Genomic DNA, 26,926 nt, shown 5'->3' on the forward strand with positions numbered 1-26,926 from the left:
AAAAGATGGTCCCACCTTTGAATTAACCACAATGAAGACTAGCAATGTATCACTCGATAATTTTGAAATAAGTCTGTACCTGGGGAATAAAATATGTAGTTACAAATTGAGCAAACTAATAGCAAGAAAAATCACAAAGGTTGCTATCTATCAATGATATGCAGACTATTCAATACTAATATGGCATTAGTGAGCTTTCCTAGTCCGTATTAAATCAACTTTAATGATAAAGACAAGAAAACAAATGAAAAATTCACAGCATGAATGATTTAATGGTCAACTCATGGAGTACATAAAATTTTATATACTTCCAATATGAATAAAATGTTTAAACACAACTTGTGTCAGCACAGTAAAAGACCATAAGTCACACAAAAAAGAAAGCACTTAAAATTTCCCATCTTGCATATTAGATTTGGTCCTCAGACATAATGACGAGATTCTCCTTAGGGAAATGTCACCTTCGAACTTTGCTATCAGTCACAGTCCACTTTGGTCGAGAGAACTCTTTTCCTCTCTTACTTCCAAATTTTTTCAAATTTCCTCTGCTAATGCTATCAATTTCCTGCTTGGGTTTCTTCCTCTTTATCCAAGAAGGAACATTCTTCTTCCTCTTAACACCTACAGAGGGTTTTGTTGAGAAGAGATCTGAAAAGAAAAATATGAATTATACACTACCATGTCGACTTGTATTTCATTTTTATTATTTTTACTTTTTTTTATCACATAAGATAAAAATTTCTTCACTAGCCTGATACTGTAGTAAATTTGAACCCGATTTGAACAGGATTTGAACCCGAGCCCGCCGGGTGGGATCATTATGACATGGGAGCAGGCACAAGGATGCATTACTCAGTTGAGCAAAATGAGTGTGGATATTCCTTTCATCCATTCCTGGTCAATGGGAATTTTCTCATGGCAATTTATGTCAAATGGGTGGAAGGCTGATATAATTTTGAGACCATTTATAGGTAAGGTGTTTCCCTACATAAAACAATTCAGTTATTTCAACACATTTCTAATACACAAACCTTTCCATGGGACTGATGTTGAGAGGAATTCGAACCTGAGAAAACAGTGGTGATGAGGATTTCATGGGCATATTCAGAGACTATTGTGCACAGGTATTTGTCCAAATAGAGTGGAACTTGGTCAGTACTCTCCTCTTTAGCATGTTTCTCTCCCTAACACGACAATTTCTCTTGGTCCCACTACCATCCTAACAAAATACGGGTAAAACTATTTGGTTAGTACGTACGCACATGTGAGAGAAACGTGCCTCTCTAAGATGACGGCCACAGAAATACCACTTCTGTAAAGTTAAATGTATACCTAAGAATTTCTCTTGAAACATTTTAAACTGACACACATAACAGTCAGCAAATAATACCTGATTTCTATGAAAATGTGTGGCAAAAGCATTGCAGAATACAGGAAATGTCTTCAACTCCTCGAAAATATATACAAATGGAGCTAATTGATGCATGCTAGCTTCAAATATCTGCTCCAGAAAACAGAGCAATGTGCTAGTTCACACATGAGAGTGATCACAATATCAATTAATATATAGCACTTACCAACATAATGGTAAGTTGAAACAATAATCTAAACTATTAAAAAGGAACAGTTCCTTGGAATGTCCAATCTGTAACATGCAAAATAGAAACTGACAGGAACTCTGGGAGTCAGCAGGTAACTAATGCACACAAACAAGTCATTTTAGCCTCAATAAATCAATAGAACAAAGACAAATATGCGATAATGTGGTAATAAAAACATCTCCAGTCTTACCTTTGAGAGCAATTTATATTTACAAACAAATGAAATTTTTGGGATGCGTAACAAAGGGCAACAGCGGCAGTGAGGAAGATTAAATTTTGGTGAGAAGCAGAACTCAATTTGGCCCTAAGACTTTTGAAAATTGCTCTTCCCTGAAGTTGCTAACAGAAACTGTCTTTCAATGTGAGGTGATGTTTACCTATAGACAGCATAACTAGTTAAGTGTTAATTTCTGTCGCTTTGTAATTCATATTCCCATCCATTTGTTAAATTTGAATGTGTGAACTTTTCCCAACTGGCCACATTCCTATCAGGACTCAAGCAACCAGGTGGTACCAAAATAAATTTTTATTTTGGTGTTAAACTGATAGAGGTACTCTGGAGACCTTTATCAGCTTAACTCTCTCAGACTAGGTGGACACTCTCACAGACGACTGTACATATTGAACCAATGCACCCATGTTTTTAAAAGTATTCCAAAGTTATATCAATATACACAAATGCCCTGAATGTATGCATAAATGAAAAACTCTGAGCATGAAAGGCTGTTTAACAAAACACTCAGACTGACAATGAGTCGTGTTGAACCACTTTCACTCTTCATCTTAGCTGAGGTTCGGAGAAGGGAAGGGGTAGTCGATAGATGTTGGCTCTTTCAAACATATTCTGTGCAGCTTTCGCGGCTCATGATGATTAAAAATAAGTCACATACGGGTGTATGCCGCGTGTCATGATGGAGATAGCCCCGACGTCTCGCGACCGACTGCTGGTCACTTTTTCAAGGGAATAGTGTTAGGATTGGGTTTTTGCTGCCTTTTTATATTTCAGGTGGGAGGGGTGGGCGGAGGGTGTGGGGAGTTAGGACTGGAGGGGGAAGATAACGAAATGTGTGGATGACTGGGTTCCAAGTATTGCTGATTCTTAATCCGGTATCTCTATTGTAGTTGTTCTTGTTTTTCTTTATTTCTATGGTCTCGCGGATGAGTCTGGTTTTAAAATGTTTTATCCTCGCGATGACTCTTGATTTTTCGAAGTCGATCGCATGTCTGGTGCCTTCGTGCTCCGCTACGGCTGACTTTGAAGGGTAACCCAGTCGAATGGCCCGCTTGTGTTCTTCTATCCGAGTTTTGACTGTTCGTCCGGTTTCCCCGATGTATTTCTTCTCACACGATCGGCAGGGGATTTCGTATACCCCTTCAATTTGAAGTGGCGTCCTATCCTTGGCATTTCCGAGGAGGTGTCTTACTTGGGCGTGTGGTTTAAAAATGGCTTTAATGTCAAATTTCCGGAGGATGTTACCGATCTTATCCGTCGTTCCTTTCACGTAGGGGAGGAAGGCTTTCTTTTGGCTAATGATGTCTTCTGCGTCTTGGGAATTGTTCCTGTTGTCCTTGTTGATAATCTTTCTAAAATTTCGGGATATAGCTCCGTTGTCGTAACCATTAAGACGTAGTATGGATTTCAGCTTAATAATTTCTGAAGATAGATTCTTTGGGTCACTCAGCCGGATCGAGCGTTCAATTAGAGAGGTCATCACAGCGTTTAATTGAGCAGGGTGGTGATGAGAACTGGCATGGAGATACCGATTTGTTGATGTCGGTTTTCCATACACGGCGTGGCCTAGGCTTCCGTTGTCATTCTTCTTCACCAAGACGTCGAGAAATGGCAGTTTTCCGGATTTTCTATCTCCATAGTGAATTTAATGTTGCTGTTAAGGGTATTTAAATATTCAAAAAATTGTTCTAACTTCTGTCGACCATGCGTCCAAATGATGGAAGTGTCGTCTATATACCGTAACCAAATTTTGGGTTTATGCGTTGCATTTTCGATTGCCACTGTTTCTAAGTGTTCCATGTAAATATTCGCCACTGCTGGAGAGATGGGAGATCCCATCGCCGCCCCTGAAACTTGTTCGTAGAAATTATTTTGCCATCGGAAGAAAGTGCTGTGCAGGCAAATAGATGTCAGAGAAGCGATGTCCTTGTCGAACCTTTCTTCTATTAGTTGGACCGCCTCTTCCCCCGGTATATTTCTAATTTCTGCTTCCTCTACTTTAGGTTGCGTAATTTTTTCTCAAAATATTTGGCCAGCTTGTACGGTGGGGCGTCTATGGCGCTAACGATGGGTCTAAGTGGTATATCTTCCTTATGTATTTTGGGTAATCCATAAATACAAGGAGTTTTTGGGTCTTGTGGTATCAGCTTCTTTCTGACTTCTGTATCCCCTATATGTTTCTTAATGGCTTCAGTGGTTATCCTCTTGAAGCGAGACGTTGGGTTGCGTTCTAATTTTTGGTATGGGCCATCTCTTATGACCTCTTCCATCTTCTTAATGTAGTCCTCTTTCTTTAATAATACCATCGCATTCCCCTTATCCTTCTGCAACCTAGAGTAGAGGAAGCCAAATCGTACGTAAAGAACTCACTGCATTTCCTGCAAATAATAAAGGACGTACGAGTGAACCCGGAGGACATTCTCGTCAGTTTTAGACGTGACGTCACTTTTCACGAATATACCGGGGGAAGAGGCGGTCCAACTAATAGAAGAAAGGTTCGACAAGGACATCGCTTCTCTGACATCTATTTGCCTGCACAGCACTTTCTTCCGATGGCAAAATAATTTCTACGAACAAGTTTCAGGGGCGGCGATGGGATCTCCCATCTCTCCAGCAGTGGCGAATATTTACATGGAACACTTAGAAACAGTGGCAATCGAAAATGCAACGCATAAACCCAAAATTTGGTTACGGTATATAGACGACACTTCCATCATTTGGACGCATGGTCGACAGAAGTTAGAACAATTTTTTGAATATTTAAATACCCTTAACAGCAACATTAAATTCACTATGGAGATAGAAAATCCGGAAAACTGCCATTTCTCGACGTCTTGGTGAAGAAGAATGACAACGGAAGCCTAGGCCACGCCGTGTATGGAAAACCGACATCAACAAATCGGTATCTCCATGCCAGTTCTCATCACCACCCTGCTCAATTAAACGCTGTGATGACCTCTCTAATTGAACGCTCGATCCGGCTGAGTGACCCAAAGAATCTATCTTCAGAAATTATTAAGCTGAAATCCATACTACGTCTTAATGGTTACGACAACGGAGCTATATCCCGAAATTTTAGAAAGATTATCAACAAGGACAACAGGAACAATTCCCAAGACGCAGAAGACATCATTAGCCAAAAGAAAGCCTTCCTCCCCTACGTGAAAGGAACGACGGATAAGATCGGTAACATCCTCCGGAAATTTGACATTAAAGCCATTTTTAAACCACACGCCCAAGTAAGACACCTCCTCGGAAATGCCAAGGATAGGACGCCACTTCAAATTGAAGGGGTATACGAAATCCCCTGCCGATCGTGTGAGAAGAAATACATCGGGGAAACCGGACGAACAGTCAAAACTCGGATAGAAGAACACAAGCGGGCCATTCGACTGGGTTACCCTTCAAAGTCAGCCGTAGCGGAGCACGAAGGCACCAGACATGCGATCGACTTCGAAAAATCAAGAGTCATCGCGAGGATAAAACATTTTAAAACCAGACTCATCCGCGAGACCATAGAAATAAAGAAAAACAAGAACAACTACAATAGAGATACCGGATTAAGAATCAGCAATACTTGGAACCCAGTCATCCACACATTTCGTTATCTTTCCCCTCCAGTCCTAACTCCCCACACCCTCCGCCCACCCCTCCCACCTGAAATATAAAAAGGCAGCAAAAACCCAATCCTAACACTATTCCCTTGAAAAAGTGACCAGCAGTCGGTCACGAAACGTCGGGGCTATCTCCATCACGACACGCGGCATACACCCGTTTGTGACTTATTTTTAATCATATTCTGTGCAAATTACAAAGGTAAATCATTCATCCATGAATATCCATAATTTCCACCAAGTTAAATCTGAAGCAATTTATTCTACTCAGCAGACTGGATGGTTGTATGGATCTTGAAACATTCAGGCAGCACTAGATGCAAGAAAGGCATTTATTTTTAGCCACCAGATTCTTAGTTACCTCTGAAAAAAATCAAAAATTAAATGATCTTATCCTTCACTTAACAACGAAAATATTCGGCAGTAGGTTTCTTGACCCGGGAGGCAAAAGCCGAAAATTTTCATTGCAGATTTTCCCACTCAGACAAATGAATGCAGAAAATATTTGTCTCCTTTCTCTCTCCCTTATATGATGGTCGCGGGTAAGTGAAGTCTTAGTTTCAGGACCCAATGCAGTGAGGCTTAGGCCTTATGTTAGTACATTTCAGAATAGTTAAGGCTGCTTCACCATTGTATAGTTTGCTCTGAATTATATTTACCTATTTTTCCTATTCATTTTTTTACATTTTCTTAGTGAAATGTCAGTATTGCATTTTTATTTTGTCCGTGAATAACCTCCCTTTCTGATTTTTAGTGGTAGACATTTATATTCTAAGATTGAGGGCCTTTACAGTAGAACTTGATTAGTATGTTTCTGAAGGGACCATGAAAAATGAAGGTGCTATCCAGGAAAACGTGCCAACCAGGCAAGTAGATAATAGCAACTGGGGTGATTGCACTCCATGGAAAAATCATCATAAATACAATTACTTTTGGAAGTTCTCATAGGATCGCCTTCCTGAACTCGTTTTGCATTGAAAATTAAGACAATGAGCACTACTTTGCAAGAACAGTACTAAGTAAATGATAATCACGATGTTTAATACATTTCCCTGAGACAATTGTGTAAAAATGACATCATTCTCCTGTGATTTGCCATGCATATGTTATAAGAGGACAGATTAAGTTACATAATTTCTTCTTTCTGGCAGCATATCTTTGAAAAATCAAATTTGAATTTAACGACAGCTTTACCATTGATTTATGCTAGAATATAATATGTTCCTGAAGTTAAATATTTTTTATATCCACCAGCTCATTAAAATGAAGAGCATTATTGCACACCCCAACACCACACAACTCCTTCGTTAAATTTGAGTGTCCCATACCTCACTAACATACCTCTCAGCTCTTGAGAAACCAGGGTGACTACATACATTTCTACTTTGATGTTTGGCCAACAGAAAGACTGCCGACAGAATATTATAAATGACTATGCATTGATCGAATTACTGTATACTATGGTTAAATCCCCATAACTCCCTTCCCCCCACTCCTCACCAACCTCACATTAGTAGCTGCACCCTCAATTTTGCAGAGATATACCGTATAAGCGCGTGTAAGAGGCGCACCTTTTTTCCCAGATATTGCAGCCGAAAATGGGGGTGCGCCTCTTACACAAACTTCTTATCTTCCCCCCCTCCCCTTCACCGGTTGCAAGTTCAAGGGGAACTGAGTGGCCTTGGTTTTCAGCGTGAGTCAGTCATCTGAAACCCTGGGTCAAAATCAAGCGGCAGGCAGGGGAGTTTCTACCTTAGAGACGTATTTTTAAAATGCTCCTGTTTGAATTTCTTGCAAGCATCGCACCGTCACGTTGGTACCCCAGAGGTGAACATTGAAAAGATCGCGCGGGGTGATTCGCTCCGGAGCGCGCGCTAAATTTATTGCCACGAGTGGGCATCCCGCGGCATTTATACTGCATATAGTAATATTGGTGTCAAAACCTGCGGTTGAAAAAATTCGAACGAGTGTGCTCATTGTTGGACTTAATGGTGGATAGAAGAAATCGGAAATGCTTATAAGTGAAGAGCGCTGAAGGAGAGGTCGAGGGGAAGAGGGCTCCCTCCCCTCCGTATTTAAAGCTACGAGCGAAGGAGCAAGGGAAGAACACGTCCGATCTTGCATGTGACGTCGTTGCCTTTAAAGCAAAGGGGCGAAGGCGCAGCAATGTGATATACGCAGTTTGCGTTGCCTGAGTTTCCAGTCCGTCTCGTCTTGTTTGAATGCGCTTATGCTACGCTTGTTTCTTCCGAAATTGTGCTGTTTGGACTATGTTGAATATTAGTAGCCTTATTTTAGCTATAAATCTTTGTGTCAATCAATTAGAGCTCAGAAAACTTAAATGCTGTAAGATATACGTCGCGTTAGGTCTAATTCTTTTTAGAACCTCATGCGTGTCATACAATTGCTGAAAGATATCGAGATATCTTCGAGCTCAGAAGGTGACTCACGTAGCATTTGACCTCCAGAAACTCGGGGAATTGAACCTGGTAGACCGAAAAAGGTTAGTTGGTGGAATGGGGTAGGGATGAAACACGTTTCCATTGTTCCCCTGTAACTTGATATTTTCCTGTGGAGTCTCGGAAAGGAAAAAAACGGTAGAGGCATTAGCTGATGGAGAGCCGAGTGTAGTTCCGTTAGGCCCCTTGCACACACACCGATTTTGGACGGCCGGTAAAATATTGGCCGATATTTTACCGGCGAAGCGATGCTTGCACACACGCCGGATTTTTACCTGTCAAACGATACGTTGCTAAGTTTTTGAGCCGGCGTCAGCGATCCACAGTGACAATAGCCGGCAGCTAACCGGCATTTTGCCGGTGCAGGCGTGTGGTCGGTACGTGTGCAAGCTCCAATGCTCTCCCATTGTTCACTATTGGAATGTGGACGGCCAATATTTTACCGGCCGTCCAAAATCGGTGCGTGTGCAAGGGGCCTTAAATCTACGACGTGGTTATTATCCTACGGCGCTGAGATTGCCCCGATTGTTGTTCAATCTCTTGGGAAAGCTCATGCCTGTCGTGTTTTGCCTTAAAATTTTCCACGGCTGCAATTCACCCCCATCCTTTCAGGCGTTCCCCAAGGCAGTGTTCTCGGACCTCTTCTCTTTTCCCTCTTCATTGATGATATTACGAGCTGTGCACTTTCTAACGCATGTGGAATTCTCCTCTTTGCAGATGACTGTAAAATATTCAAAAGAGTTGAGAATACTTCTGACTCTCAGTCTTTGCAGTCTTCCCTTCATTCCCTCGAGGCCTGGTGCCTTCAGTGGCAGCTCAAAATTAATACAAGCAAATCAAAATACATACCCTTTTCTTTAAAACGCACCCTCAATCCTCATAAATATACTATTTTTAATGAAATTGTTCCGATAGAGTCCACCATCAATGACCTGGGTGTTACTTTCGACCCCAAACTAACTTTTCTTCCGCACCTAAATAAAATGAAAACCAAGGCCATGTCAGTCATGGGTGTTCTTTATCGACTCACTTCTGTTACCGATCCAATCGCCATGAGAGCTATTTTCACCGGTTGCGTTCTCCCAATCCTCGAGTACTGCTCCGTTATTTACTCCACTGCCAGCCCCTCCAACCTTAAAATTCTTGAACGCCCAGTTAATTTCTTTATTTCAATAGTCCGACACCGTGTACCTCACCTCCGTAATTCTTCTCGCTCTGAAGTAAAGTCTGCCCTATCATTGGTCCCACTATCCTCCCGAAGGAATTTCCACGATATTTCCTTCATTTACAATGCCTTAAATGGCAAGTTCCGATCCTCAGATATGCTGCCTTTCTTTTCACTCCACATTCCCACCCGCTCCGTCCGTAATAACCACCTACTACACCAACCTAAATTCCGTCTTTCTCTCTCTCAGAGATCACTTTTTTACAGACTCCCTACCTCCTTCAATTCCATTTCGAGTACTCACCCTTCCCTGGATCTTTCAATGCCCATAAGATTATTCAAGAGGCAACTTCGAAAAGCCATCTACTGAATCCCTTTTTTTTCCTTTTTTATATCCTTTTTATAGTTTTTTTTATAGTTTATATTTGTTAAAGCTGCAGATTTTATGTTTTGTATTCAATGTAAAGGCCATTATGGCTGTGTTTGAATAATTTAATAAATAAATAAATAAATAAATTCTATTGCAATACTCCTGCGAGAGCTTTTAAACAAAATTGTTCGTGAGTAGGACAAGCAACGTAGAGGGATGGCGTATGCAAAGAGAGGATCGGAACTCTTTCTACTCCCTCTTATGCCGCCGCAGTTATCAAAATTTCCTCTTTCAAATAGTACTGAAAGAGGACATTTCGATAACTGTCGAAATTCCAGGCATACGTCTGCAACACCGCACGATAGGATAAAAAAAATGTCGCAAAATTTTTTTTTCTTCATAGCTTCGATGCTCAAAATAGGGGTGCGCCTCTTACACAAGCTTATACGGTATCTTTTTCCCGCCCACCCCATCAATCTCATCCATATACGCCCTGAACTGCACTGGGGTAGCACTAACTATTATTATTCCACAGTGTATTGTGCAAGTTTCACATAAATTCCGTGGAAATTACAAGGTACACTTATACAATCATGGCCAATCTCCAAAGGGTTAAAAGGAGCCAATACCTTGGCTAGGCTCTTCCCCAACCTCCTGTCGATACCAGTTAGCATCATCATCTTCGTCATCAGTCCCTCTAGCTGCATTCGTTTCCTCAGATGCTTTCTTCATCAGAATATCAGTCTCTAATTTCTTCATTCCCTTCAGAGACCTTTGCTTGTGCTCTTCTTTCAGACGCTCCTTCTTCAATTTGTTCTCCTCCTGAATTTTCTTCCTCTTTGCTTTCATCAACCTACAATTGCATGCAGACATAAAATCATTGTAAAAATTTGCCTTATGCCTTTGTAAAAGTGATGAATGAATTGGTGCCATGTGACTTACATTCTTTCCATTCGTCTTTTCTTTATCAATTTTTTCTCCTCCTCAGATTTCACTATCAACTCATGGAATAAAACCTCGCCAGACAACAAACCTTCCTCCACTTTGAGAAGCTGAAAATAAATATAATTTAAAATTTTCTTCAGTGAATATTATCTTACATTCTTTAAAATAACAATTAACTCAATGTTTCTTTTATTAATGAGAATAACAATTTCCCTCATGTCACAAGAACTTGAATCTCTCCAGTAAAGAAATTTCAAAAATATGTATTTGCCAGTAGTTAAAATCTGAAAAGTATTCCTTCCAAAAACATTCAATTGTTGTGAGAGCCACAGAATACATATGAATCACTCCACCCAAATTCAACCACGTCCTTACCCCTTGGCTCCCCGTTCCAGCCAAATGCTACTCACTAGGATTAGTTTTGAGTTTATTATCATAAGTGGATACGTCATGCCCACCAAAGCGTGCCAAATCACCCTTGTGCCATCTTCTTCTTTCCTCCTGGTGCCACTCTGACACTAAGCCCCACCCACAAGGGCCAGCCCTATCGAGAGATGAACACAGTCTGGGATCCATCCCTCACGCTTTCATGTTGCCACTTTCAGGTTCAGAGAGAGTTAGGATGGGCCGCAGCAGGCAGGAGGGAATGTGTTTCGCTCTTTCAATCCAACTCTCTCTCCCCCTCCTCCACCACACCCTCCCCCACCTCCCACACTTTCTCATCCCCCTCAGCCTCCCCTCAGTCCACAAACATCTCCTACCCAGTGAAGACCGCCAAAATATGCAATGCCAAAACATTTCATTTGAGTGTTTGTTTTGTTTACGACTTTTTTTGCTTTTTTCATTGCATATATTGGAATTTATTTATATTTATTACATGTGGTGCCCTCGCAAAGTTATAGAAATAAATAGTCTCAAAGAGAGACCTCAACTCATACTACAAGAAAATGGAATCAGGCAGGCGTGATTCACTTAAACTTCTCTGAGAGGAATATTTACCTTGAATTATTTCGGAATTAGTTAAAGTCATGGCCATTCTCACAATCCTTACCAAACAAAAGCCACTAATTGGCAACCAACTTTAAACTAAGGATAATTCACTAATCATCCTTCAGAATTCCTTCTGTTGTACATCTTCCAATAAAAATAAATGAGCAAGCACGCATGCACTTGCTACCCATTTACCAAATTGAAATATAGTACGCAATACTTGAACATTCCCACAAAAGCAATAGCTTTTTGTCTTTTGTGGACTCGAACTATCCCACAAGCTAATCTATCAGCATGCCAGTAACATAATTTAAATAAAATTTCCATGTGGCATCCAAAATAAGGCAAAACGTTTATCAGACCATTGTATGTTCATTCTTTAATGATTGTGATTGCCTAGACCTCAGTGGTAATGTGACTGAAATGGCAAGACAAAGCATGCTGCTGCTTTACCTGTATTGACATCCTTGGTCCTAATTCCATTACCCTTATGGCAGATTGATTAGATGCCACATTCCCTCTAGTAGGCACATTCTGGGGCAAAATTACATGACTATTTGGCTCATCCTCAGCCTCACTTTCAGACAGCATTGCACACCTTTAAGGAAAAACAAGTTCAAAAATTATTGAGGTGCAAATTACCTGGAAGATTCTACTTACTCAAGTACAATAATTAAAGCTGTGAATTCCAATGCAGTGCATAGGCACTCAACTAAGTTTTGAGAAAAATAATGTTTTGCACAATTGTTACAATTAGTCTAGTCCTCTACTCCCGAAAATTCGGCATACGATTTTTCAGAGATCTGAACATTCAAAAAATTAAAGTGGGCCTGAACTTTAAAATTTGGGGCCTTTGAGGCTGGGCGATGCAATGCAGCGTGGTGGAGAGAAACATCTTTCCTGGGAACAGTCTAAAGTAAGTATCAATTAAACAGTTGCGAAGTGAGGAACTGTTCAGCATTTTGCACATTTTTCCTTCCCTTGATCAGTGAAATTTTTTTGGCTGCTCCAGCTGCTTAGCCTGCGCAGGAAGATAAGATTGTCACCATAGTGTGGTAACGCAAAATTGTAATACAGTGTTGCATTGTGTAGGATAACTACACTTTATGGGGCCTTGCTTCGGTTTTTCAACTCTTGTCTCAGAACACATCTTGATCAATGTCAGGACTATATTCTTGATGAAGAGTCAGGGTAAATTATGCATTACATATTTTCCATATTATGTCCTCTTACATTCCAGCTCTGCATATAAGAACAATGGACTACTCCAATATTTTCCTAAGGCCACCAGTATATTAATCTACATCCTTAAAGTTTTTCTCCATTCAGTACAGGCAATTCTAGTTTAGTTCCTAAAGCTTTTACTAGCGTGTGCATTTTGAATCCATGGCTCCCACATATCCTATGTTTTCCTGCCTAAAATAAAAATTCCATGGACAATGGTAATTCTGCCTTCCAACTTGTATTATTATCTATCGCTTTTTAACAGCAATGTGAGGTTTGGTCAATACATTTTACATAAGTCAATAAATCGCTTTAAAATACCACAATACAGTAAAATAGCACATACAGATGTCATATTAGATCATTATCTACCAGAACATTATTTTGGCCTCACTTTACTCTCTGCAAGAAATAAAACGAACCACAGCACACTCCTGATTATCCAGCTGTGCGCTTCTTTATGCACGTCGCGCATTCTTCGTGCATGATTTTCACTCGCTCAATTTTTTCCGTGATCTTTTTAAAAGAATAAAATCAGATGCACAATCATCGCAATTACTGCATTAATGCCAGGATACACCAGGCACATTATTTCCATTATAATCGCCTTCGTAAAACGGAAGCGATGACGCGCTAGCTGCATTCACAGGAGCACCGTGTTCCGTTTTCCAAGCCTCACAGTGCTCCTTCATCACGGATACACGTCGCACAGCAGTTGCAACCCGGGCAACTTGTGCGAGACACGACTATGTGGCATGGTGCCGGACAGTGTAGTTTCCGACATCGAGCAGGGTTTTGAAGCATTCATGCAAACCACTTTTCTGTATCCGTCATCACACAGCTACAGATGTGTGGTTTTTGAAACCATGTCGTACATGGATCAGTAGCAATACGAGTACAACCAGTTATCTCCACTAAAAAGATTGCGAACTGGCAATCTCCAAAGCCATTAGCCCAAACAATCGGGAGTGTACTGTATAAATCTCAAATATTGATACTGAGAACTTACCCCAGATCAGCATTCTCTGTGATCAATTATTAGTTTTCATACCCCTCCTGACTATCCATTTACTTTTATTAATATGTACATGCTTCTTAAATAAATATTATAAATCTTTTCTCTATCCTCACATCGACCCAAACAATACCTAGTATGACAAAACATAAAACATGAGAAACAGAAGAAAGTTTACAATTTGAGATTATTTATGAGCAATTCAGTAAAGTGGTCTCAAGTGGAATGAGAATGTTGCGAAAAAACATTAATCATTAAATAAAACCCAAGTGGATGACAAAGTTTTTTCATTACACCAAAAATGATGAATACATGCTTCTCTAGACTTTCTCTGGCAAAGTGAGAAGTTCTTTCCTTCCAGTGTCAAATTGCAATTCAATAATATAGAGATCAGTGTGACAGGTAAATTGTGGAAAATTACAGCCAAATGTTTTCCCACAAGTTCAGCATAGTTTAGGTAACGCATAGAAAAAAATACATTAACCCAGTTAATATTTCTTATCAACCCATCTCTACCTAATATACTGAACATACTACTAAGGGTAATCAAAGAATGCTTACTTAGAAAAAAATTCTGACATGTCTTCAAATCTTGATAGATTGGGAACCTTGTTCTGGACCATTTTCTTCACACTCTTTGATATTCCTTTGGGGACAACTTTAATCGCATAATGACGAAAATCAATGATCTTTGAAGCAGGATTATAGTTCAGCAGCACACATCGCCGGATGTCACTCAGATTGACCTGTAAAAAGAAGACGAACAATTCACTAAGTTGGAAGAGCAGCAGAGATATAGGTTTGAACTATTCCTCGTTCAATATATTTTAGCAGCTCAGCGGATTTGGCTCGAGAAAGTGGAGGTGTGCCTTGTGAGTGAAAGTTTCTCACAACTTTCTCCAATCAGAGGACAGCATTTGCTTCAGAAATTCATTTGCTCTCAGACCTTCAGGAGTGATCTGGGAATGGAAGATTTCTATTTCCAAAACATGCATAAATATGTTGTTGTGCGATGTCTCAGAATAGCCAGCAATAGTCAACATATGCCTCGGTATTTGTAACTTTCACTTTCAAAAATGGCTAAACCTTCCTCTTTGTCGAAAACATCCTTGTTTCACCCATCCTATAAAATGGCACAGTGGACACACTACCGTCACTCACTAGGTTACCAGTAGACTCATTCAACCAATAATTTGTCTCTCATCAGTGGTTAGTCACATTGTAGTCATCAGAGGGAGTCAAAGTGCAGGCAATACAGCCCATGCTACCACCTTGCCATCACCAGCAGCTCCTCTCCTTCCCGAGACACTGCTAATATCCTAAATTTTGGCTATTCTAGATGCACAAATTCACTATTACTTGATGCTTATTCACTCAATTGATTATTTGGGAATTTAAATGGAAATAAAATTTGGTAAAAAATGCAAATATTTGTGTGTGATTATTCGCTTCCTGCCTTTCCCTTGGGCTACAACCTTGTCGCGGTGGAAAGGCTTGCGCGTTCCTATGACCCCTAGAGCTGCACTGGCGGGATTAATTCTAAATTATTCCCGGTAGGGCCACCCATGCCAGATAGGTCGAAGGGTAGGAGCCAGACGAAACGTAGTCCACGTGATGGTGTCACGTAAAAAACACTGTTGGAATGGAAGTGGGAAACCCTACCAACTATCTCTTCCCTGAACACATGGAGTACAACCAAATGAGCCTCGGAATCTCATCGCCTGGGACCCGTCTGCAAAGGGCGGGTGTCGGGCACGGCAGCGAGGTCGGCAAGGTCCTCGGGGTCGCCAACATGCGAAATCCTTGCAGAGACATATCATCATCACCATCAGCGGCAGCAGCAATGAAGAAAGAAGAATGGAAGGCCAAGAAGATGGAGAAGAAGAAGTCGGCTATAAATGTGGGGACGAGGAATGTGAGGACTATGATGAGGGCGGGAAAGTTAGAAAATATCAAAAGGGAAATGGATAAAGGGAGGATAGATATCTTAGGATTATGCGAGGTGAGGTGGAGGGATGGGGGGGACTATTGGAGTGATGGGTATAGGGTTATATATAGTCATAGGCGCCGACTCCATGGGGCCTGAGGGGGCTCGAGCCCCCTCAATAATTCGTTTGGGGGGGCTCCGCCCCCCCAATAATTCTAGAAAATAACCAAAAGCATGTTATGTGCACTGCACTGCTCACAGTTTAAACTTGGCAGTTGTCGACAGTCTCCGCGCTCTTACGTTTATGAGGGATATTATGGCTTTTGTCAAGGACTTAATAAACACCGTAAGGGAATCCACCAAAAGGATGTGACTTTTCAGAAGCATACGTTGTGAAAGCGCCAACAATCAACCTGGTCTACAACCTCTTTGCCCGACTCGATGGACAATGCGAGCTTCCAGTGTTTTGACAATAGTGAAAAACTTTGAAGAACTTCTAGATTTTTTTAAAACATTTAGTGGAGAGGACAAAACAGAGGCTGGTTACAGATGTGCAGGCTACCTTGAGTCAATGTTACAATTTAGGACTCATTTATTTTTACGTCTTTATTGCCATGTAATGAACCCAGTAGAGGATGTAATGAAAAAATTCAATGCCCTCATCTAAGTGCTGCTGATCTTGGAAAAATATATGAGGGCTTGATTTTTATACTGAATGGAAGGCGTGATAGTTTTGAACACGTATGATCTCAGGTTTTCCCGGCGTATCAGTTGCAGAAAAGTTTCTCGGGTTTTCCACCGGTTGATACCGTCCATGTCTCCCGACGTTTCGATCCGCGACTTGCTGATCATCCTCAGGGGATCTTCCGAATATCGATAATACCGATGGAAAAAACGATATCAACCGGTGGAAAACCCGAGAAACTTTTCTGCAGTTTTGAACACTTTTGGGATTTGGGTTTCAAAGAGAAACCTTCACAAGTTAATGATCCTTCACTTCCTCGGAATCGACTTATGCCATAGAAATATGAAAACGACAAAGCCAGCTCACCGCACACTTTCAAAACTCCAAACGAATACTACAAAGCTATCTACATTGAAGTTTGTGAAACGGTGCAATCTTGCATTACTGAGCGATTTTCATCCACTGGACTTACGCAGGTCATTGCAGTTGAACAAGAGTGTTTGCTTTTAGTGAACAGAGGGGAAACAAATTTTGTAAACTCAACTGAATTTTTCAAAAACGACCTCGACATTGAGAGATTGCGCTTACACTTACATATGTTAGCCGATATCGCTAATAAAAAACAGCTGGTCTTAAAAACATATGCGTGTTGTAAGAAGGTACATTACACAAGAGCCTGCAGTTGGAGAAATGTTATGCGAAGTAGTGAAGTGCATTAAGTTTCTCCAAGTAGTTCCAATAACGACAGCGACAGCAGAACGGTCATTTAGCGCCCTTAGACGTCTGAAATCATACCTTCGATCAACAATGGGACAGAAGCGATTGAACAACTTGGCTGTTGTCCATGCCCACCGTGATGTTCTGGATGAATTTGATATCCCACCAGTCATCAACGACTTCATATACAGTAATCCAGTCAGACGGTCGCTATTTGCACCTTTCTAAAGACACTTGCACTAATAATGGTATTTATAGAAATATTAAAAATCTTTATAAAACAGATATATATATATATATATTTGTTTCATATATATGTTTATATATATGTATTTTTAGAGTGTAAGACCCAATTAAAACCCGCTATTTACATATTTGTTGACTGAAAGTATTATGCGTACTTTATAAACGTTGCTAACTGTGTAAAGGATTATCGTTGAGATATTGCTTTAATTAAATGAACCGCGGAGTCTTCTTCAAAGTAAACTCAAATTGCCTACATCACTTATTAATCAAAGTGCTATTGCTGAGCAACAGCAATATTTTATGTTTCATTCTTTTTATGATAGTTTAGGATTTATTTAAATATAATTTTAGTTGGTTCAGAGCTATATATTCACTGCTCTGTAATAGACTACGAGCGTAATTTAACTGTAAATGAAATTAGCGTTTTACCAAAATACCGTGCTGTTGTTGTTTTGTTTCTTTTTTCAAAGCCAAAAAATGTGTCAGGCTTGCAGAGTTTCCCGAAGTGTCGAGTGATAGAGATTCAAGTTTTCGGGGTTCTAATGTTGATCATATGACCCCTCTAAAAGGCTTTTAAAAAATTCACTATTTTTCATCTAAAATTTAGAAAATTTCCCGATGCAAGACCCGCGGTATGGGCCCCCCCAATATTTTTTATAAGTCGGCGCCCCTGTATATAGTGGAGGGGAAGAAAGCCAGCAAGGGGTAGCATTAGTATTAAACGGGAAGATGGGTAAGCGTGTGGTAGGTATAGACCAGGTAAACGATAGGATTCTGGTGGTAGAAATTGAGGCGCAGCCCGCCAACCTTGTGGTGGTCCAAGTTTACATGCCCACTAGCAATCATAGGGAGGAAGAAGTAGATGAGGTGTATGAACAGCTCGAGGAAATAATTAGAGACACACCGGGTAAGAAAAATCTGGTAGTGATGGGGGACTGGAACGCTTCAGTCGGGGAAGGTAGGGATGGAAACGAAATAGGAGAATTTGGATTAGGAATTCGAAACGACAGGGGCGAGAAAGTAGCAGAATTTTGCAAGAGAAACAAGTTATTCATCACAAACACGTGGTTCAAACATCATAAAGGGCGAAGGTACACGTGGAAAAGTCCAGGGGATGAAGGCAGATATCAAATAGACTACATTATGGTAAACCAGAGGTTTAGGAATAGTGTGAAAAACTCGCGCAGCTTCCCAGCAGCAGATGCGGATTCAGACCACAATTTAGTACTTATGAAATGCAATGTAAGATTCAAAAGGCTCATGAAAGGCAGGAGGGTGAGGAAATGGAATGTAGAAGCACTGAAGGGGAGTATGAGGAGAGAATATCGGGAACTAGTGGACATCAATGTATGGGAGATTGAAGGTACGAAGTCTGTTGAGGAAAGATGGGATAATATTAAAACTGGAATAGCTAATGCGGCGGAGAAATAAATTGGCTACGTTGACAGCAGAAGGATAGAGAAGCCTTGGGTTACGGAGGCGATGGTAAAAGAGATGGAGGAGAGAAGGAAGTGGAAGAGCGTGGACACAGAGGAGGGAAAAAGAATGTATAGAGAGCTAAATAATCGATTACGTCGTGAAACTAAGAGGGCAAGGGAGGCTTGGTGAAAAGTAGTGTGAGGAAATGGAAAAGTTCCAGAAGGTTGGAGAAGTAGGCACGTTGTACGCCAAAGTTAAGTCGCTATCATGCGGCAAAAGAGGACAAGCCATGTTTAAAATTAAGGCTAAAGATGGGAGAGTGCTAACCGAGCGAGAAGAGGTACTGAGTAGATGGAAGGAATACGTGGAGGATCTGTATGATGGAAGAAACAGGCCGGAGAGATTGAGTTTAGAGGATGAAAGTGCAGTGGAGGAGGACATTCTTGGGCCGGGGATATTAGATTCGGAAATAGAGAGAGCACTTCGTGATATGAAGGCTAGGAAAGCAGTAGGAGTTGACAATATCCCGTGTGAGCTTCTGAAGAATCTAGGGAAGGATAGTAAGAAAAGGTTTTTCGAACTAGTTCGCAGCATCTATGAGGGGGGGTGTTGGCCGGATTATTTCGTGAAGACGGTTTTAATTCCGCTTCCGAAAAAGAAGAAAGCTGTGGAATGCGGAGATTATAGAACTATCAGCCTAATATCGCATGCGGCGAAGGTGGTACTGAGAATATTGAACAGGCTAATGGAGGCAAGGGCAAACGAGTATTTGGGCGAAGATCAATTTGGTTTCAGAAAAGGGATATCAACTCGTGATGCAATAGCAGTAATGAGGTCCCTCGTCGAGAGGAACCTAGAATATGACCAGGACGTATATGCCTGTTTCGTGGACTTTGAGAAAGCATTTGATAGGGTGAACTGGGTTTAGCTGATGGATATTCTCAAGAGAATAGGTGTAGATTGGAGGGATAGATGACTGATTCGTAATCTTTATATGGCCCAGACTGCGCAAGTGAGGGTAGCGGGCGAGAGATCTGGGTGGGCAGGCATTGGCCGAGGTGTAAGGCAAGGCTGTCCTCTATCGCCGCTGCTTTTTAACGTATACGCTGAGGAGATGGTTAGAGAAGCGTGGGACGAGTTGGAAGCTGGAGTGAAAGTGGGAGGAATGATGTTGAAATCGGTAAGGTTCGCGGATGATCAGGCGCTGATTAGGCAGTCAGTGAGGGGATTACAGGCTCTAGTGGATGCGTTATACGAGCGTTGCGAGGAGTATGGGATGAGGATTAATCACAAGAAGACTAAGGTAATGCGGTTTTGTAAAGTATCGCGAGCGAGGAATGTGAGACTCAAGATCAAAGTAGGTGGGGAAAAACTTGAACAGGTAGAGCAGTTTAACTATTTGGGCAGCACATTAGAGGAAAACGGACACAGTAGCAAAGACATCAGGAAGCGAATTGCACTAGCAAAGGAGGCGTTCATGAACAGGAAGGAGCTTCTTAGAGGATCGTTATGTAAGAGTTTAAAGAAAAGGTTAGTGAAGAGTTTGATTTGGAGTGTAGCTCTCTATGGTGCCGAAACATGGACACTGAGGAAAGAAGATGAGAGAAGATTGGAGGCATTCAGGCATTCAAGATGTGGGTATGGAGAAGAATGGAGAGGGTAAAATGGACTGAGAGGAAAAGGAACGACGAAGTGCTGGATATGGTGGGTGAGGAGAGGCAGCTTTTGGATGAGATACGGAGGAGACAGAAGGTATGGATGGAGGGAGTACTCAGCGGGGAGGGGATGTTGAAAAAGTTGTTAGAGGGTAGAATGTTAGGGAAACGAGGGAGGGGAAGGAAAAGAGTAGGATTTTTGGATAGATTGAAGGGGAGTAGGCCTTATAGTGAATTGAAGAAGGCGGTAATGGAAGGAAAGGAAGGCTCCCAGATCACTTCTTTAGTACTCCATGCAAACCTACCTTAATCGGTAGAATACTTTAATAATAATAATTCGCTTCCTGAAACCAAGGGCAATAACCCACACTTAGGACTCGCGACACAACATTGGTTAGGCACAGGCCGCAACATTACATTCCGTTGTGCTGACATGATCAATCTGCTAGTGGTTCATCAAATAAGTAGATATCTTTGTCTTTTCCACACACTATATGGTAAACCTCTCTCTCATTATATTGTTATATTTGCTAACAGTGTTACCAAACCTGTTAGCTGACCATTTCCTGAGCTTCTGTGCAGGGATTACTAGATTGCAGGGATTAGGGATGGCTAAACCCAGATGGCACTCACTCGTGGAATCCATGATAAAGAAAGAGAAGAAACCTTTGCAAAATTTAAGAATGGAATAGACATGCATAATTAATTATTGATTCCATTTGAGAATTTCTTCATGATTAATGCTGCCAATCTAATTTGAACTCCTTTATTATTCAATTTTACCGAAGTCAAACAAAGATATAATGCACATTTTCACAAAGGAATGTTCCTTTAAAATAAACATTTTTTAATTCTGATTTTATATGCACAGGCAAGGCTTAAAATATGCATAGTTTTTGTTTCATAAAAGATTATATCAACTCCTTGACTTTAGCAGATTCACTCTTATGACTGAACTTCAAGCAAGAAGGTGACTGTCACTGTTGCATAGTTTTAATGACAGAGATAATATCTTCGCAATCAAGTGGACTCTATTGTGGAGGCCTTTGAAAATGTGAAAAAAAGCGATAAGCTAATTTTCTGCTTTTCATTTGGAGCATACTTCATTTGCTCATCAAATTGGCCAATAGCAGCTCTGACTTATATTAACTGTGGCATTTTGATGTGTGGCTTTGCCATGGTTTCGTGTTCACCTTTGTAAATCCCCAAAAAGAGGTTCTTTTAGTGAAAGTCACAGAGTTACTTTTCGTACGCAGTAAAAATGTGACCTAAAGTGTTATTGTTGTGTCTAAAGGCTTGTTATGAGCTATTCAAGTGCCAGAGCATCCTTCCTCACAATGCATTCACCTATTACAAATCATGAAGCATATAGATATTGTTTAGGTGATTTCCTTAAGCTTTGAAAATCTTGACAGTACGTGTTCATATATTTAGAAAATATGAATGCTTAAGTGTTCTATTTTAGGCTATTTCTGGAAAAAAATCTGGAAGTTCAATTTGAATACTATGTGCACCCGGGAGGAATACGATTGAAATGCAGTGTATTCAACAAAGTGTATTATAAATACTAGTGATGGGTCGGTTCGATTCCTCGATTCTTCGATTCTCAGCCAAGAACCGGAATCGAAAATGAGTACTTGCCAAGGGGAAAAATCGATTCCGATTCCAGTAGTACGAGTACTTCAAACCACAAATTTATATACGACCGCGTTTCCAACAGTCATTGGAATTTTCGTGCCGCGTAATCGTAATAACAAAGCACATTATCTTCTAGGGATGTGCGAGTACTTGAAAGTTCGAGTCGAGTCGGTGGTACTCGACTCGAGTGTTTCGAGTAGCATTACAAATGTCTAGTCGAGTAAGTTACGGTTACGGAGCTTTCGAGGCTAGTGGGTCCAGCAATCTGCCGACAGGAAGCGCTATCATGAAACTCATGTAGTAATACAGTTTTTAAAGCTGATAAGCCATTCTAATGCCTTGGCCTGGTAGTTTCAGCTTGCTGTTTGCTCTATAGTTGTCGAAGTGGGCGCCGAATACCTTTACGCCAGCCGCGGCGGCCGATCGTCTTCCGACCCGGCGCACACCGCACAGTGGTCTGAAAGGCCGGCCTGGCTGGACAAAAGTCTGTCGGGCGCATATATTGCACGCATAAGTGGCAAATGTTTTTGAAATACCTTCAATATCGATAACTTTACCTTATTAAATGGTTAAAATAATTTTCTCTTGACCTGAGGCAAAAATAGGGGGTTTGGGAATCCCCCGGTTTTCACTATATTGCCTGAAAATTAATTATTAGCTGAAATTATTATCACTCTGTGCGAATTAATGTTTAAGCTGTCAAACATTTTATCATCTTTCATTTGCAATAGCTTAAAATTTTCTGCGTCCTTGAATAAGAGATAACGGCAATGGCTATTAGCCCCATCATATTTAATGAGAGGTTCTTACCAGGTTTAATTTAGTGGGGCAGTTTCTAAATGACCTGTGACTTTAAAATTACTCTAGTATCTCCTTTTTGAATGACAAATTTTGATTTCAAAATTTACAATGGAAATAGCAATGTAACAATGTGTTTCACAATACTTAAATGTTTATACAATTTACAGAAAATAATCACTTTTAGACATTTTAATAAGGCGAAATTTACTCTTGTTAATCCTACCAGAACATTGCACCTAATACAAGAAATTAATGGGCATAAACCAATCACTTTGCAACATTTAAATAATTTAAATTTTACAATTTACAGAAAATAATCACTTTTAGACATTTCAATTAGGCGAAATTCACTCCTGTTAATCCTACTTAGTCAGAAACAAAACCATCCGAGTCACTTAAGCCATAATTTTCATCTATTGATGGCAATAGAACATTCATAACTTCGGGTGGGTAAGGGGAATTCTTCACTTTTTTCAATTTTCTTTTGGAAGATATTAAAGGGTCTGATGATACCAGAAGAATGTTGAAGAGGTCTTCATTTACCGTAGCAGTAGAGATTTTCCTCGTGTTGCTTTCCCTGTAGCGCCTTATATCCTTATTTCGGGACTCCTTTGGCTCTTCGGACAAAACACCAATTGGTAAGGGAGCCGTACGAATGATATCACTTCCATTAATTAGCATTTTATGCACATATGCTGGCATATAATACCATCCGTATAGCTCCACGCACAACCTTGTCGTCTCCAAAGCATATTGCTTAAAAACTTCCACATCAATTGCGCGTTTTGACGCCACTGTTTTCAACACGATAGGTACCTAATCTTTGTATTCGTTCCTTGCTGATTCCAGTGACTTCTGAAGACAAATCTGGTTGGGCGAAAAATCTCCTCGCTGCATTGCCATCATTCGTGGAGCCAGTTCCCTGCTTCGTAATGTCCACAATCAACCCCGTTTCCACTCTAAATCTGTCCTGGACACACTTTTTTCATGCTGAAAGAATGGATTCATTTTCGGCGATTTTAATTTGCCATTTTTTAATGTCAACTCTATGCGAAATGTGAAGCATATACTCAAAAATCCTTAACCAGGCGTGAAGAGGTGAATGGCCAAACTCGAATACATCTGAGTTTACGGGTCGTAATAATAATTGTTTTATATCATTCATTTGGCAAGGAGTAGCTTTGCAGACATTGCAAGTCTGGGAAGAAATACCAGTCATAGAACTGACGGCTTTACCGTCGACCATCGACAAAACCAAATGATGATCAACTGCAACATCAAACCAAATGGACGGCCTCAATTTATTTATCTCTTCGTCCATGTATGCCTTTTCCTCAACGATAAAATTACAAGTTTCCTTTTTAAAAGACAACTTGATCGGTCGGCAATATCTTGGCGAAGATGGCCGTGGATTCTTCCATACGGTCAAGTCACTCGATGGTATATACAGACGCAATGGCACAATTGCGATACAAAATAAATCACTAGCCATGAATTCTTTGTGGGCTGAGTCGGTTAAGGAGTGGGTGAAGAAATAATTTGACCATTTGCTTTGGGGAAGGGGAACTTAAGGAGAGGAGAGTGAGTGAGTGACAAATAGTAGTTCATTCATAAGCATATTTGTATCACTTTGCACAGCTTCAAATTGCTGTAAAAATATCTAGCCTTTTGCCCTTATTTTCAAGGTGTAGAATTTCAGGTTGGGAATATTGTAGGGAATCAATTTTTTCTGAATTTATGATATCTTTTACTGGCATACTTGATTTCTCCTTTGTCAATCCTGCTTTACTTTGACGAAGGATCGTTTTCCTGCCCCCATTGCACTGAGGTCGGATTTTCAGTTGCACGGGTGTCAAGGTTACGGTTCCCAGTCACGTCTAGTAAGAACAAACCATTCTCACAATTTGGCTATTTCCGTTTTCCTATGGTGTTACGGGTAGTGTCCACAACACCCAATACCTCATTCCAGCTAGGAAAACAACTAATGTAATCAATCAAAAATAAATTAACAATTATTTATAATTTTATTACACAATGCAATTTTTTATAATAAAGTAAATATAAAAATAAGTTTAGATAAACAAATTACACATGAAGTCGTTCCCAAGAATATTTTAGTGCTGATGATTTTTCCAATTTCGCGCGTATCTCACTAGCGCCACTCTGCGGTAAGCTGAAAAGCACCGCTCGAAGATTCGTATGTCACTGTAGAAAATACATTATAATTCTAAAAGGCGCAACTAGGCGCAGCCAATTTTTGCTCAGCATGTTTTATAAGACTATTGCCTACAATAATCCGTTAAAATTATACCGGGGCCTTCAGGGCTTCTTTTAAATTCTAACACAAAGTACGTTTATAACAATTTTGGTCAGATTGTTTTCAACAGATTGATTCTTCAGAATAACAATAAGTTTTGTCCAAACTATGAATTCAATATAAAGATAAGTCTATTTACTTCCACTTTACATTAAAATATTCCATCATTATGGTTTTAGAACCACTGATACTGATGCCTAAAAGTCAGTGACCGGTACAGTAAAATCATGACAAGTCCCGAATCGAAGTTTCTAGCCATTACAGTGGATTGCATTTGAAAGAAATCCGCAAAAACAGCATACTATCTTAAACTACAACTCATTACCTATTCAATAAGCACATTTCCACGTTATTTATCCAAACTCAAATATTTGACTTTTGTCCAGCCAGATCGGCCGTTCCGACCACTGTGCACCGGTCCGAAATCGGAAAAAGCTGGAATGAAGTCCAAAATCACCTTTTTGGGGATAGAGACTTGAAACTTAGCGTAAATACTCATAAATCATTACCAGATATAGATTTATATGCCATTTTACATAAATACGACCCTTTAGTGATGATACAGTGGCCCAAACATGACCAACTTTTCAAAACCACGCGCGATCTCGTAAATCCTCGAAATTTTTTAAATTTATCCAGGTGGTGTTGCGTTGGTATGATTTTAATGGAAAAAAAATGCAATATTATTTTCACCTGGTGCTTTGCCTATACTTCAAATGACTTATGAAGATTTTGGCTTTCATCTGTCTGGTTTTACAATGCAAAATGGTCGACCCGTTTTTCACTTGAAATTTGACATAAAGTAGACATTATCTTTCGTTTAAGAAAAATATAACTCGGAAAATTTGAACCACAATATAAAGTAGAGATTTCTAAAGAGTACTAAGTAGAAATCTTGGGAAAAAAAACGTTCGCGACGAAGGAAATAAGAGCGATTTTTCAATCGCGCGTCAAGACTGGGCTTCTCATCGCGGAACTCTGGGGCTCGGTAACTGAGGCCGATTTTTCAAGTTTTTTAAAACTTTAGTCTTGAAAATCGTCATTTAAATCACGGGTAATCGTCTTCTTCGACTTAAAACAGAGGGTGTTAGAAAGTGTTATGTATAGATAGACTTGACCATTTAACGCATTACTCGAGTGAAAATATACTAAGGATTGGATATTTTTCGGAACCATCCCACGCATAAGAAATATGGCTCGGGTATTGAAGTAAAGTGAAGAGATTAAGTCGGCATACTTAAGAGAGAGGAAAATAAACTGTTTCCTCGAAAGTCAACAACCGATACCCTTTTTCCCTTTCCACCTTCGCCGAGGTGAGTCGCGCGGAAAGGGGAGTTTTCACACCACAAGGCATCTTTTAGTCTTTTGTATTACTACGTCCGTCCGATGTGATATTCATTTGTAGCGTTTAGTTTCTTTCTTGAACTTAAAAAACAAGAGTTTTTAAGGTTGATTAAACGACGTGAGAAATATAGATTTTTTTGGCTCTACAAAACTAAAGCTAAGTTCTTTAGTCCATTAGCTTAGTCATTTGAGTTCCATGAGGACTCAAGATCCATAAAGATCGATGATATAGTTTTCAATAAAAATTCCAGTTTCCTAAATCTTGCAATTTTGGTAGGAAAGTACTTGCCCAGTCACACAAGTGTGTAGCAAAAGGCAATTTTCTGCAGACAGTAATACTGTAACATGGAGACATCAAAACCGGCGTAATAGCCTAGTAGGCAGAGAGCTTGACTCACATGGCCAACGTCTCCGGTTCGAGACCGCGTCAGCTACATTTTGATTCAGATTCAACATGGCGGCCGGTCAAGTAAACATTGAATGTCACGCTTGTAAAAACCATTTAAAGGATTGTGAAAAAGCCCTTCCTTGTGAAAATTGCAAGCAATTTTATCATTATAAG

The 26,926-nt window shown here is 40.3% G+C and overlaps 1 protein-coding gene across 1 annotated transcript in view; it reads right to left on the bottom strand.

The window, feature by feature from the left end:
• Window positions 1-252: 252 nt before the first annotated feature.
• The window catches only part of LOC124170870 (protein Peter pan), a 47,938-nt gene continuing 21,264 nt past the window's right edge, over window positions 253-26,926 (bottom strand). The window contains exons 4-8 of the mRNA XM_046549882.1: window positions 14,177-14,361; window positions 11,830-11,974; window positions 10,384-10,493; window positions 10,071-10,294; window positions 253-648 (exon numbers count right to left, since the gene is read on the bottom strand). Coding sequence (XP_046405838.1) covers window positions 458-648; window positions 10,071-10,294; window positions 10,384-10,493; window positions 11,830-11,974; window positions 14,177-14,361 — 855 coding nt within the window. The 3' untranslated portion in view covers window positions 253-457. The remainder of the gene's footprint in view (window positions 649-10,070; window positions 10,295-10,383; window positions 10,494-11,829; window positions 11,975-14,176; window positions 14,362-26,926) is intronic.

This window comes from Ischnura elegans, chromosome X (genome assembly GCF_921293095.1).
Source record: "Ischnura elegans chromosome X, ioIscEleg1.1, whole genome shotgun sequence".
NCBI classification, from domain to species: domain Eukaryota; kingdom Metazoa; phylum Arthropoda; class Insecta; order Odonata; family Coenagrionidae; genus Ischnura; species Ischnura elegans.